At 38.8% G+C, this 16,096-nt stretch overlaps 1 protein-coding gene across 1 annotated transcript; it reads left to right on the top strand.

Moving 5' to 3' along the window:
* The first annotated feature begins 10,887 nt into the window (after positions 1–10,887).
* LOC104229255 (uncharacterized protein At2g23090-like) lies at positions 10,888–14,918 on the top strand. The gene is made up of 3 exons (XM_009781858.2): positions 10,888–11,092; positions 11,317–11,357; positions 14,563–14,918. The coding sequence occupies exons 1-3, from the start codon at positions 11,020–11,022 to the stop codon at positions 14,680–14,682; spliced, it is 234 nt and encodes a 77-aa protein (XP_009780160.1). The 5' UTR covers positions 10,888–11,019; the 3' UTR covers positions 14,683–14,918.
* Positions 14,919–16,096: the final 1,178 nt, after the last annotated feature.

Here is a 16,096-nt window from a genome sequence, read left to right as displayed (position 1 = left end):
TAAATGCATTTAATATAATCTGGTTGTTTGATTAGTTGCAGATGCAAATAACTTCCCTAGTAGTTTCTTCGTTTGCAAATAATCTCAAATAAAAGAAATAAGCTCTGTATATTGTCCAATGTCCACCCAATAAGGTGAAATTTATTGCTTGCTAATAATGGCTCGAACTTATCCATAAAAAGCCAATTCATTTCTTAGGCATCCTCATGGGAGGGGCGGGTTCAGACTGAATATCGATGAAATCTATAGAGCAAAAAAAAAAAAAAAAATCAACGTGAAATTGATGGCGTCATAAAAATGATAAAGAAGGGTTCAAACTGAATATTAATGGAGCCTATATAGCATAAAAGCGGTTAGATATATGTTTTAATGATGGAAAAATAACTTACTTTTATTACAGGAAAACAATTTTAAAAAAGAAAGTCAGAAAGTAAAGTGGAAGAGTACGAATAAAGAAGAAATCAAGATTCTATCAAGAAGCAAGGATTAAGGAACCAATCATGTTATGATTACGAGCATCAAGGAGAACAAATATTTGATTCCAGTTATTTACGGAAGGTATAGCAATTTATCTGCATGGAAGATTTACGGAGGATAATCAATCACGTTTATCAAGGAAGCAACAGCTTGCTGAGAATAATCAATCACGCTGATCAAGGAAGCAACAGACAAAGAATAGAAAGCTACTCTTTTATTCTTGGAAGAAATCAATCTTGATTGATTCTAATTGATTCCAAGGATCAATTCTTTTGGGTTGCCCATCATCTAATGATTTGTCATACTGAGAAGACTTGGCATTCAAATTACATATATACAACAAGAGACACAATAGAAGAATATACTTTGATCGAACCACTATCAATCTTTTTATTCTACTCCAAACAAGCATTGTAGTCTATTCTAGATTTACTGTGTAACCAGGGAGAGAAGAAAGAGAGAAAAGAATCAATGGTGAGGCATTGTATCAGAAGCAAAAAAAATATATCGTGAAGAAGATGTTGGTGTATAACAACACCAACATACTTGTATCAAAGATTTCAAATACTTGAAAGAGAACTCCCTTGTAACCCAAGGAGACTGGAAGTAGGTTTCACATTGAATTCGAATCAGAATAAAATATCGGGTGTCATTTACTTCCTACTATTTATTTTCTGTACTTTGTTTATATCTATCTCGCATCAAGAATCCAATCGACTAGAAAGAAAATTAGTCAACCCCCCCCCCCCGCCTCCTGTACTTTCAATTGGTATCAGAGCAGGTCTCACATATTTGCTTAATAACTAGTGAGCAAAGATCGTGCCAAATCAAATAACCACTGGTGCACTATTTAAAGAAGGGACATCTCAAGTAAGACTACCATATTTCAATGGACAACACTTCTCCCACTGGAAAGTTTGCATGAAAATATATGCAAAGTCCTACGACTTCAAAATGTGGCGCGTAATCAAGAAGAGAAACTATCCACTTCCAGCAGCAAAGTCTAATAAGAAAGCTGAAGGAAAAACATCCACTGATCCAGAAGATATAGACGGTTATTCTGATGAGCAAGTGGCTGTAATCCAAGTCAAAGTCAAGGCACAAAATCTTCTATATAATGCTATCAGTGGAGAAGAATATTAGAAAATTTTAAGTTGTGATACAGTTAAGGAAATATGGGATAAACTGGAAGCTACCTATAAAAGAACGAGCAAAGTGAAAGAAACAAGGATAAATTTGCTAGTTCATGACTATGAGCTCTTCCAGATGAAAGAAGGTGAATCCGTTGAAGAAATGTTTGTACTATTCGGTAAAATCATTGGAGATCTAAAAGCCTTTGGTAGACCACGTTCCAGTGGTGAACAAGTTCGAAAAATCCTAAGAAGTTTGTCTACTACATGGTAGACAAAGGTAGTTGTACTTGAATCTCAAGATCTGGACAACCTGTCATATGATGAATTGCGTGGAGACCTTATATCTTTTGAGAAAATACATCTCAATAAACGTGGTCAAGAAGAAAAGAAGAAAATCGTTGCTTTCAAAACCAGAACTGAAGGATCTGAAATGACAATGATGACAATGTATATGCACTAGAAGAAGAAATTGCCATGGTCTCAAGGAATATGAATGGACTGATAAGAAGATATAGAAATACGAAAAAGGGAATAATGTCATCTAGAAGAACCGTGCAATTCAATGAACATGACAAAAATGATGGAAAATATTTTAAATGTGGAAGGTATGGTCATGTTCAAGCTAAATGTTTAAAGCTCAAAAGGAAAGTCTCTAGAGGTTTTACCAAGAACAAATCCTTCGGAAGCTGGATTTCACAGCCCAAAATCTCACATGTTGTGATGACGCCTATAGAATTACTAGGCAAGCCGACAATTCACAAATAACACACAACTTTAATTTAAAACATACTGAAATAAACTTAAGTAGTAAAAATCTCATAATTAACTGATAAGAAATATCATGACTCAATACAAAATCCCCCAAGAATCTGAGTATCATTGAGTACATGAGCATCTAAATAACTACATAGTCTGACTGCTAAAAATACTGTCTAGAAAGATAGAACAGTACAAATAACTGAAAAGAAGAAGAGTCAATGTTTGAAGACACCAAGGCAGCTACCTCAATAGTCTCCAACAGATAAAGCTCCAAAGCTAGCAGACTCCGTACCCAGAAGTACCTGGATCTGCGCATAAAGTGCAGAGAGTAGTATGAGTTCAACCGACCCAATGTACTCAATAAATAACAAGATTAACCTTTGGCTGAAAGCAATGACAAGCTCAGACTGGTACAGTCCAAATACAGATTAAACAATACAGAAATGTAGACATGCTTTCAAGTTTAACAGTTTAAGTTCAACATGGATAAATATGTCAAGTGTGACTGATATGAGGAACGATATAACAATATACCTACATGTCAATTATGCATGTCAACTGCAATGCAACACAATGATAAAGTCATATGCAATCTCGGAGTATTAATTCACGCAATCCTCACAACATTCAGTCCTCACAGTCACTCAATCCTCCCAATCGCTCGTCACTCGCACTCAGTAGGTATATGCGCTCACTGCTAATAAGTCAGACTCCAGAGGGGCGGATCCTGCCCAAGTGCTAATATAAGACAATCATGGCATGAATCAATAAAACCTGTTGCGGCGTGCAGCCCGATCCCATAAACATCGCTCAAAATCAGGCCCTCGGCCTCATTCAGTCATCAATCTCTCCAGTCTCTCGGGCTCACAAATCTCATGACAATCGACCCAAACATTGATAATATGATGTATCAATAAATGATAATAGATACTGAGATATGATATGCAAATGATAGATGTGACTGAGTACATAATTTCAAATTAGGCAAGTAATTCAATAGAAACACGACCTCTGCGGGTCCCAACAGTACTAACATATAACCTAAGCGTAGTTTCTAACATGAATCACAGCTTAATTTTACTAATACATGGAGAATACATGGATAATAACAAGATTATATTACTACACAGTTCCACGGAATCGACCTAGTCACAATTTCTATGGTGCAAGCCCACACGCCTGTCACCTATCATGTGCGTCACCTCAACACAAACCACATAACATGTAATTTAAGGATTCATACCCTCATAACCAAGTTTAGAAGTGTTACTTACCCCAAACCGTATAAATCTCTACTTCAACAAGCCCTTGTCTCACGAATAAGCCTCCAAACGCCTCGAATCTAGCCACAATCAACTCGATACAATTAACACAAGCTATAAGAATCAATTCCATATGATAAAGCTAAGTTCTTTAATAAAAGTCAAAAAGTCAACCCTGGGCTTATGTCTTAGAATCCGATAAAATTAATAAAATATGAACACCCATTCAACTACGAGTCCAACCATACCAAAATTACTCAATTCCAATCACAAATCGACCTTCAAATCCTCAAATTAAAGCCTATGAAGTTTCTACAAATTTTCCCCAGTTTTTCCAACCCAAGACACTAATTAAATGATAAAATCAATGATATATTCATGTATATTAACCAAATCCAAGTTATAATCACTTACCCCAGTCAATTCCTTGAAAATCCCACCAAAAATTGCCTCAATCTGATCTCCCAAAGTCCAATTATGAAATTTTACTCTAACCCTCGTTTTTTAAATCTTATATTCTGCCTAGATGACCTTCGCCAACGCGGAAAGTGCCTTGCATTTGCGAAGCACAAAACTCAACTGCCCAAAAATCCTTATACAAGAACGCGAAGGCTCCCTCATGAATGTAATGCTTCACAGAGCTCTGCCAACGCGAACACATCCCTCTGACCGCGAACACGAAGACTAAGGCCTGGTGCCCCCAGCCGGTCACATCCTTCTACGGATACGCGAGCTCCCTCTCGCGATGAACAATTTCCCCAAACCTTCGCGAACGTGGTGCCCTCTTCACGAATGCGAAGAACAATCTTCACCTCCTTTCCAGATACTCTTCGCGTGAGACCTCTCTCGCGAATGCGTATAAAGAAACCAGCAACAGAAATATCAACAGTTCTTCAAGGTTCAAAATGCGTTGAACATGATGCGAATCACACCCGAGGCCCCCGGACCTCAACTAAGCATACCAACAAGTCCTAAACATCATACGAACTCACTCGAAGCATCAAATCACATTAAACAACACTACAACCACGAATCACTCCTCGATTCAAGCCTAATGAACTTCTAACTTCCAAGACTAATGCCGAAACATACCAAACCAACTATGATTAACCTCAAATTTTGCACACAAGTCATAAATAACACAACAGACCTATTCCAACTTTCGGAACCAAAATCCAAGTCTAGTAACAACAAAGTCAACTATCAGTCAAACTTCTCAACTCTCTAAACTTCTATTTTTTCAACTTTTGCCAGTTCAAGCCAAAATCATCTACGACCCTCCAAATCAATATCCGGACACACTTCTAAGTCTAAAATCACATTACGGAGCTATTAGAATCATCAAAACTCCATTTCGGAGTCGTTTACAGATAAGTCAACATCTGGTTAACTCTTACAACTTAGACTTCTAACCTTGGGACTAAGTGTCCTAGCTTATTCAAAAACATCCCCGGAACTAAACCGACTATCACGGCAAATCACATAACAAAAAATGAGCACAATATAAGCAATAAATGGGGGAATAGGGATATTCAAAATGACCTGTTGGGTCGTTACTTCCTCCCCCTTTTAAACAGACGTTCATCATCGAATGGGTCTAGAATCATACCTGGAGTCTCAAATAGATGTGGATATTTTCTCCGCATCTCCCCCTCAGTCTCCCAAGTAACCTTCTCGACTGACTGACCTCTCCATTGCACCATTACTGAAGCTATATTCTTTGACCTCAACTTTTGAACCTACCGATCCAAAATGGCGTCCGGCTCCACATCATAAGTCAAATCACCATCCAACTGAATCGTGCTAAAGTACAAAATATGAGACAGATAGCCGAAATACTTTCGGAGCATGGAAATATGAAAAACTAGATGAACACTCGATAGACTAGGCGTCAATGCCATCGATGTTCTCTGCGCCACCAGTCTGCACCACAACACAACCAACTTTACTACGCCCGTATGTTGAGCCTCCAATGTTTACCTTTCAGGGTCCACAACTTCAACAAAAAATAACATACATGACCTCATACTCATTTACTCAACCTCCGCAATGTGACTTCTCGGTAGGGCAAGAAAAGGTTGTCTAGAATCCTTTGCAAGAGGAAATGGCTCGGAAGATGAAGGGCCTGGAACAAAGTTTGAGTACCTCATTTTGATGTCAACCAGGGTTTTGCTAATGTAATAAATTGGAGATTGTGTACCTTTGTTTTCGCAGACCAACACCGCGCTTACCGCGACCTCTGATCTGACCAAGTATATTAGGAGGCGCTCGCCAGGTTCTGCTTTGGTAAGTAGTGGGGGCGAGGACAAGTACGCCTTTAGTTCTCTTAAGGCATCGATGCATTATGAATTCTACTAGAGCCCGTTGTTTTTTTTCAACACATTGAAGAATTTATGGCACCTGTCGGATGACCGTGAGATGAACCTCGATAGGGCGGCTATGTGGCCAGTCAATTTTTGCACCTGTTTCTTGTTGGTTAATACTTCATGTATCCCTTCAATGGATTTGATTTGATTGGGGTTTACCTCGATGCCTCTTTGTGATACTAAAAAACCGAGGAACTTGCCCGAGGTTACGCCTTTCGGGGTTCAATTTCATACCGTATTACCTTAGTATACTAAAGGCCTCTTTCAGTTGGTCGATGTGATCTTTTTTTTTATTTGACCAACATGTCGTCGATGTAAATTTACATTGTTTTGCCGAGTTGATCCTTGAACATCTTGGTGACCAGCCTTTGATACGTTGCCCCTGTGTTTTTTAACCTGAATGGTATGACCCAGTAACAGTACGTTCCCTGATAGGTGATGAAAGTAGTCTTTTCCTTGTACTTCTCCTCCATGAGGATCTACTTGTAACTTGAGTAGGCGTCCAAGAAGCTTAAAATTTCGTGCCCCGCTATTGCGTTGATGAGCTGATCGATGTAAGGCAACGGAAAGGAGTTTTTCGGCCATGCCTTGTTTAGGTCCGTGAAATCTACGCACATCCGCCATTTCCAGTTTTTCTTTTTTACCATGACCACATAAGCGACCCATTGGGGATATTTTGATTCTCGGATAGAACCGTTAGCGAGTAGTTTTTCTACCTCATCACTAACGGCCTCGTTGATTGCAACATTGAATTTTCTTCTTACTTGTCGTACTGGGGGTAGAGTGGATCGATGTTTCAACTTGTGTGTGGCAACGTCTTTTGGGATACCCGGCATATCTACATGGGAGAAGGTGAACAAATCGACATTATTAATTAAAAATTTATGAAATTTACCTGGTTCCAAGAGTTTATGTCCGATGTAGGCCTTTTTGTTGTTGTCGCTGCTATCTAATTGGACGGGGTCGAGGTCTTCTACCATTGACCTTGCGGTTTCCACGATGTCGGGATCCCTGATAATGTCTTTTTGTGCATCGAGTCAGGTCTCTGACTTTGGTAATTGTTATGCTTCTAAGTCTATTCCCTTTAGTTGTTGGGTGTATGCGCAATCCTGAGCGATACGATAACATTCTTGGGTAGTGCGTTGTTTGCCTCGGATGCTAAATATCCTCCATGGAGTAGGGAATTTGATCACTTGATACAGGCTTGACGGGATGACCCTCATGGCGCGTATCCATGGTCGTCCTATGATGGCGTTGTAAGTTGTGTCCTGGTTCATGATATGGAATGTTGTTTCTAGGGTGACGCCCCTGGCCAGAACGGGTAGCATTACTCCCTTGAGGTTTGCTCAACTGCATTATTAAAACCTGTTAGTGTTATGCAATGTGGTATTGTCTTGTTTTTTAGTCTCATTTGTGTGAGAACTCGAGGGTGAATAATACACGCGCTGCTTCCGTCATCTACTATTATTCTTTTCACATCAGTATTTGAGATACGTAAAGTAATAACAAAAGCATCGTAATGCGGGAAAGACAATCCATCGGTATCTGACTTATCGAAGATGATAATGTCTCTGAGGTCATCATACCGTTCGTGGTGATCGACCGCTTCAATTTGTACATGGCGGTGAACTTCACATGGTTGATTGCTGCTTCATCACCTCCGCTGATGATCATTTGGATGGTGCGGGTGGGGGGGGGTGGCTTTGGAGGGCCCTGGTGTTGTTCACGTCCGCGGCCGAAGTTGTCTCGTCCTCGGTTGCTCATCAGATCCCTTAGGTGCCCTTGGTTCAGCATGTTTACTACCTCTTGCCACAGGGTTATGCAGTCCTCGGTTTTGTGACCCCGCTCCTAGTGAAATTCACAGAGGACGTTCGACTTTTGGATACTTGGGTCGGACTTCATTTTTTGAGGCCACTTCACCTTTGTGCCAAGCTTCTCTAGTGCGTACACTATTACTGAAGGGGAGACACAAAAATTGTGAGCAGATAAGAGTGGAGGCATATCTCTTTCGTTTCGCTGAGTCCCTATGTGTGGTCTGGACGTCCCTTCCGCACGTCGAGGAGACGGTGGGATGGCTGTTCTGACATAGTGTTGATGCCCTTCTCGCTTAAGGCGGGGACCTGACTGATCTCTTCGACCGTTGTTACGACGATCTTTTCTCGACTCCGTTTGGACTGATGTTAACCGTTGGGTCGGACCGTTAAGATCCTCCTTGTCTGCTCTCACCTCAATGCAGTAAGCATTGTGAATTTCTTCCCAAGTGGTGGGAGGGTATTCATGAGCCTGCTTAATAACTTTCTGGTTGCTCTCGACCCATTCCTGTTCAATCCATTTTGGAAGGCTGTCACCGCCATCCCCTTTGATACAATTGGTAGACTCATTCTTACTCTGTTAAACCGGGCGAGGAAGTCCCTGAGTCCCTCGCCAGGCGATTGCCTAGTGACGAATATATCATTCACTCTGGCCTCCGCCTCTTTAGCCCCGGCATGGGCGGTGACGAACTTGTCGGCCATTTCTTCGAATATTGTTATTGATCGTGTAGGTAATTGTGAATACCAGGTAAAGTCTCCCCCCGTTAGTGTCTCGCCAAACTTTTTTAGTAACACTGATGGTACTTGTTCCTTCGAAAGGTCATTTCCTTTCACCGCTGTGACATAATGAACGATGTGATCTTCGGGGTCTGTAGTACCATCATATATCTTCAAGTATGGTGGCATTTTGAAGGTCTTGGGTATGGCATGTGGAGCCGCCTTCTCGTTGTACGGTTGTTTGACGAATTGACCAACGTCTCGTTTTGGTAGTAGCTTTGGGACGCCCGGTATCTTATCGACCCTTTCTTGATATTCTCTCATCTGGTCGTAGAGTGTTTTGTTCTCATTTTCTATTTCTTCCATTTTCATTAGAATGGCTGCAAGTGCGTCATTACCTGCATCAACAATAATGTAAGTGTTACCTGTTTGGGGGGGCGGGCTAGTCGTCGGTGGTCGTTGTGGTATCTGCTTGTGCAGTATTTCTATTCTCCCTTTGAACGGGTTTGTCGAGTATGTTTTTTAGAGTACTTGTCAGCACTCTTCCAATAATTTTTTCACTGCTGGTGGTGCTTCCTTAGCTGTGGATGTAGACGCTCCCCTCTCGTGTGAAGCAATTACACTTTCATGAGGGGGAGGTGAATCACTCCGCCTGGGTGTACGCTTGGTGTCACATTTTCATTGTCTTCTCTGTCATCTTCATTGATGGTGTTCAAAATGTTGGTAGTGACACCTGTTATTGCTTTCTGTCTTGCATCACCTTTTCCTGCCATCGCTAGTTTGTGCAAACGAAGAAGAGATAGATGTCCTTTTTTTATGATCTAGAAGGAACTAAAATTTCAACTAAAACCTCCCCACAGACGACGCCTAATTGTTTGACCAAACAAGTATTAAACCAATTAATGATAAATTAAAGGGCGAATCTTAGTTGAACTTAATAAATTCTAGACCAAATATAACAGAATATTCGCGAGACGAACAATGTTCAAGAGCATTAAATAATAGATTTAATAATCAATGATTGGCAATGAATATGGTAACATGAACATGTGATAAATGTAGATAATGACAATAAGTGTAATAAGAAAGGATTTACCACCCAACCCAATTTTTGTATGATTGGGATGTTCCTTTCTTCTGTCAGCGACATGAAAAAGTGAGAAATGAAGATGGATATAGAACCTTTGGATCTTGTGAACAAAGATTGAACAACGTGTGCTTGATTAATGTAATCAGTGAACAAGACTACCTTTGCATATTCTCTTGAGTCAACCTTTACAATGTGCTCTTATCAGAAAGTGGAGATCCTTTTTGTTCTCTATCTCTTACTATTTATAAGGGATGCTCCCAAAAAACCCTAAAAAGTACAATATAAGGAATATCCAAGGGAATATTCCTGGTGTCCTTTTCTAAGCCAATCCTACCATTACAATTGTAACTCCAGTTACTCGTCATCGGTAATGATCCTTACGAGGGCGAGCCCTTCGTTATAATGTCGTGGTCTACCCCATCCTTAGCACGACTTATTTGCAGTTACCGAGTTGCCAAATTTTGACCAATACAGAATCAGTAAGAAAAATATAAAGGATACTATAGAATGAATTTTTTGGAATGAACTTTTGAAGAAGGAATAAAGCTCCTTAAGTAAGCAAATATTTTATGCGAGGGGTATATAGCACATGAACTAAATATAAAAAGGTCGATGTTTTGAGTAAAAAAAAAAACAACATTTTGGTTCCGGGCCCCTAATGCCCCAACTCCGGAGTCGTTCTATATAGGGCTGGGCATAATTTGGTAAATACCGAAATACCGTACCGAAATCGAAAATTTTGGTATTTGATATATGGTATTTTGGTATTTGGTTTAAGTTTTAAAAAAAATTTGTATTAGGTATGATATTTGGTATTTTAAAATAAAATACCGAAATACCGATACCGTATCGAAATATATATTATATTACACAAAACATATATTATCAATTATGACATAAATATAAAAAACCTAAAATTTTACTTTCCTTTATTCTCAAAGTTCATCAATTAACTCTAAACAAGTAACAAGATATTTCTAATGATCAAATACTCTTTTTTATGTATAATTTTCTCTATTTGGGTCGATATTTGCTAGTTTTGGACAAATTTTTTGTCAACAAATATTTTCAGTTTTGTATTTTTGAGTACTTTAATTAAGAATATTAGAGTGTATAGCTCTAATATTCAAACCGAATAAACCAAAATTACCGAATCGAATAAATCGAAATGAATCAATTTAATTAAGTAGGTATTGATATAGGATTTTAAGAAATCGAATACCGAAAATACTGAACCGAAATAGCTAAATACCGTACCGGGCGACGACAAACACCCCTAGCTGTATGTGTATCTCTCTCCCTTTGTATACCCTTCAGCTGCCCTTCCCCGCCACGTTTTAGCGCTGAAACAAAAAGAGCTCTTCTAGGGTTTTCTTTTTCCGGCCTCTCCGATCAAGCAAAATCATGGGTGGAGGCAACGGTCAGAAAGCCAAGATGGCTCGCGAGAAAAATCTCGAGAAATCGAAAGCTTCCAAAGGTATTCCCTCTCTTGAATCTACTCGAATCCTTATATATTTCTCTGGAAATACAGATCTTAATTATTATTGAACTATTGGTAAAATAAGTCATATTTTAGCTTTAATTTAGTCCGATCTGACTGCAGTACTAGTGCCTTTAGAGTTGTTTTAGACACAATTTTTTTTTACATAAATGGTTTAGCTCACTTTTATGTTAACTACCTAAATTGTCCCATATACGCAGGAAGTCAGCTCGACACCAACAAAAAAGCCATGAGTATCCAGGTACTGCTTTTAATTTCATTATTTATACGTTATGTAACAAACGTGTAGTTGGAACGTTGAAGGGACTTTATGAGGAATTTAACTGGATACGAAATTTAATGTGTTGATTTAACTGATTATCTTAGTGCTTGTGAAAGAAAATATTATAGTACTTGAGCATCAACATATTGTTGTCGAGATTAGATTGATTTTTGAGTTCCATGTGTACTTATTTTCTTGGTCTTAGTGGTGGTGCAAGTGTTATTTTGAATTTTAATAGGGGCTTTGTTTTGGCTAATCAAATTTGAATCGCTATTCTTAATACACAGAAGAAAATTTTTAATAGTGAAATTATCATAAAAATAACGTTGAAACTTTTCTCTTTGTGCTTGATTTTTTTGGTAACCATGGTATCCAGGCTAGCTTGCGCGAACCTCGACTAATTTCTCGGGATACCTGCTACTTTCCACCAGTAACGGGTATCTGGTAACTTTGTCCATCAAGGCTTGAACAAATGGGAAGAAATCACCTACTATTTTTGCCTCCGCTAGGATTCGAACCTGAGATCTCATGGTTCTCAACCCACTTCAATGACCACTAGGCCTCTACTTATCTGTATTGGCATAAAATTCTTCACTAATACCTTGTTCCTTTGATTGGTTATTGTGATCAGGGACAGATGAGAATTGATAACTCAATTGTTTCTTTTTCTCCTAGGTAGAGTAACCATTTCCAATTTTCAGCATTTGAATTGGTCTCCTGCAAAGATAAAGAAGCAGTTTTTTGCTCAGATTAAGGAATAGAAGAATCGTCAATTGGTTTAAGAGCATTATAGTTGCAGGACTGGATGGCTGAATGTGTCCTAATATGCAACATCCTCGCACAAAATGTTGTCTCCTTCGTATTAAATTTGCTGCTTCTGATTGTCAACAAAGAGATGAGTAAACTGGGGTATCAATTGGTACTTCTACGCATATACGAGCATACCATCTCCTGAGAGTGGAAGAAGTACATGTATCGACTTTAACAACCTACCCACTTTATTTCTAATTCTCTTAAGAATCTCTATCATAGAACTCAGTGGGTAGTTGTAGTAGTCGTATCCAAATTGTTGAGAGAGCAATTTTTGCTCGAGTAGCTACAACATTAGGTTCCCATCTTAATTGAAAGAAAGAAATCATTAATGAACTAAGGGCTATTAAGCAAAACCCTTGAGTATATTTTCTTCTTTCAAGAACTTTACAATGTAAAAATCACATCCAAGTTCTCCGTGTTGGAAATCTTCACTAGGCTTCCATAGGTCTCTGATTTTTGGTCGGAGATATTGGTGACTCAGTTGTTTACCAAACAGTTTCTCAGTGATGGAGAATTTCAAAGGCTGATAGATGTGGGCTATTTCTTCTGGAGGGAAGAATATGGCATCATAATCATCATTTGGAATTGGTGAATTATTCTCCCAGATTAGTAATGAGACAGTAGATTTTGCTTCAGCCTTATCAGAAGAATTTTGAGCTTGCTTTGGGTACTGTAGCCACTGGAGTTTCTTGGAATGAGGGTTTCTTAGGTTTGTTCAGAAGTGATTTTGCTATACTGGGAGGCTTAGGTGGTATAGAAGTTTTCATCTCTGTCTCTAGAGATTCAGAAGATGCCATGCAATAAGGAGGTGAGGTATCAATAAGAACTAGGATGTAGAAGCTTAGAATGTTTTGAAGAGAAGGATGAGTTTCTGTCACTACCAAAAGCTTGAAAGCTCTATGTTTTTTGCTGCAGTACGTAAAGAATCAATTGATATTGGTTTTATACCTAATAATGATTCAAGTTATGTTACTGCATTTATTTTAGTTTGTATTTGAAACTTCACACTTTTTAAAAGCTTTCAATTAGTGTACGGTTTATCAAATTGAACTAGCCTTTGCCCAAAATTCCCTTAGAGGGGCTTTTTGAACTGATTCAAAGTCAATCTACTCTTTACAGTGATATAAAGTTTTGGCTAGGTTGACTTTCCTATCGGTTTTGCCAACTGTTTAGGGTTTTAAAGATTAGAATTTTTATTTTATGCGTCGCACAACAACATAACTTATGTGAGGATCTCCCATTACTTGACAAGTGGGCTCATGGGTCCCACCAGTTTACTTTAAAACATAGAACCAAAAAAGAAAATGTTAAAGTCCACATTTTTCCATATTAAGATACTTAACTGAAAGAGCAAAAGATAGTGAAAAATGGTACAGAAATATGGCAGCTGATGAAAAATTCCTGTCTAAAAGCACATATCTACATCAATTTCAATATTATCTTATCAAGGGACCAATGTGAGTAAGTCCTTAGCGATGGCTGCTGTCAGCAGATGCCTTAACTACCAGCCCTCTATATACATACCGACATTACACAATGCCGCGAGCCCATATAAGAGCCGGACCAAAGGTTACAGAAAGCAAGGATTTAGACATGAATTTTTTATTAGCTGATATATTTTGTTATATTTTCACTCTTCTTCTCTTTGCCTCTAGTTAAGTATCTTAATTAGAGAAATTTCGATTTCAAAAATGCCTTTTTTTTGGTTTTATGTTTCAAAGCAAGTAGACCCATGACTCCACAAGTCCAATAATGAGAAGATGGCCAAATACAGCCGCCTATACTTGTCTGTCTGTATATTCCATTTAGACACTTAAACGAAGCCACAAGTCAAATGCCACTATAATACTTCTAACTTGATATGGTTCAATTTTATTAGATGAATCTTAATGATGTTTTATGAAATTTCTAGCAGTCTTAGTCGTGAAAATCCTCAGCGTGCTACTATTGTTTTTTGGTATTAATCGTCAGAACGGAACGTGGACTCACCTTTCCTCACCCCCCCCCCCCCCCAATTTCTTTTCTTTCTTCTTTTATCACCTATATTATTACCAGGACGTCACCTCTAATGGGTTGGAGGTAAGATGTATCATTTCTGTTGTTCAACTGTTGGCTGATAAGGGACTAGTTGTATGACTGCATTGCTCATGTGAGTTGTGACTTAGCTATAGTGGATTAGGAGTTTCTAAATCCGATTCCTATAATTTGACCAGCAGACCTGTTTGTTACGATTGTTATGGCTTATGACTAATGAAGATTTTTATTGGCTATCATTTCTACGTTGGGTTTGAGGCCCACAAGTTGCAGTCTAAATGAACCTTTTATGTATGATATGACTGTTGGCTAACTTTCATTTCATGGATGATGGCAGTGCAAGGTGTGTATGCAGACATTTATGTGCACAACATCAGAGGTGAAGTGCAAGGAACATGCTGAAGCTAAACATCCAAAATCTGATATCTATGCCTGTTTTCCTCATCTCAAAAAGTGAACTGTTTAATTAGGTGTCAAACATCCTAGCAGAAAAAAGTCTGTATTATCTGCCCGTCACTAGATGCAACAGTCAGCCCAATCAAGTTGTGAACTGCTTGTATGTGTGTGCTCGTTTGCGAGACTCTCAAGTTGTGTTAGTGGTTTGTCCTAATTGTGAAGCCTCCTGCCATTGAGTCAATTTATTATGTGAAACTGAACATGCAAATGCTGAAACTGAAACGTCTTGTGAAGGAATACCAGAAACCAGCTGTTATCTTAATAGAATAGCTAAACTTCAGCTTTCAAACTAATAAATAGCCACCAAAAATGGCCAGACAACGTTTTGATTGATGCACAAAAACGACCGACCTGCAAAGGGCTATGACTTGATAGAGCTGCAATATTCCAGATACTGTCATAGTAAGCTGCTAATTTTGCAGCGCCAGGAGAAAACATGTATGCTATCGAAAAGCTGTTAGTAGCAGCGGATTCTATATCTCACATTGTCTTTTGAGAGTAACAATTTGATCAACATACCATGCCTGCAAAGAAAAACGAATACCTTAAGTTGAGTTTCTTTGGAACGAAGCACGCATAAGTACATTTAAATAACAAAACCCAACCCTGAAGTTGAATGCTTAAGCTTGGCTTCGTTTACATAGACTATGATTGTCAGATGGAGAGTAATGACTGCTTAGTTAGCTTGTCAATACAATTCTAAAAATCTGTAAGAACAACATGGAACACAATGGAGATGCTTAGATACCAAATGTTGATGGCTAACCAAAACATTTCATTTATCAGCGGAGCTTGGTAAGTGATAGTGGCGCATTGAGGCAGCCAATACAAAGAGAGGAGAGTTAAGCATGCTTAACAGTAGAGAGGGAACCACCAGAAAGAGCTTAGAGTAATTTCGGATAAGTGGGTTCCTTGTTCAGCTTGAATTGATAGTTGAATAGAATTTTTGTATCCTTTTATAGTGGATTGATGCGTCTAATCGCGCTGTTAAAAGTTAAAACGATGGAAGCGGCTGAGAGTTGGGAGCCACGTCCGTGAGTTAAATCAGATTTTGGCCACTATAATACTGGTGCCTTTAGGCTTCAGTGCCCTTCATCTTTATGATCAGATCTTCTTCATCTTTTATTACTTCATCTTATCATGGAACTGGTTTTGAAAAAATAAAGGCTTTCAGAGCGCGGCAAGCTCTTTCTACAAATTTGTCACGTATGTTTTCTTACCTATATGGAGCCCTAGTCTAGTTGATATGTCCACTTCGTACTTTTTCCACGGTTTCTTAGTTTAGGGGTCCCATTTACATGTTTATTTGAGTATAGTTATTTGATATCCGGAGTCCAATGGTCCAACTGTCACGACCCATTTTCTGAATAAGTCGGGACCTGCATTCGATCACTAAACATGACCGAGCGAACCAT

Source organism: Nicotiana sylvestris, chromosome 2, assembly GCF_000393655.2.
Source record: "Nicotiana sylvestris chromosome 2, ASM39365v2, whole genome shotgun sequence".
Lineage (NCBI taxonomy): Eukaryota > Viridiplantae > Streptophyta > Magnoliopsida > Solanales > Solanaceae > Nicotiana > Nicotiana sylvestris.
The sequence above is the reverse complement of the archived record's forward strand: the minus strand, read 5'-3'. Positions and strand labels throughout refer to the sequence as shown.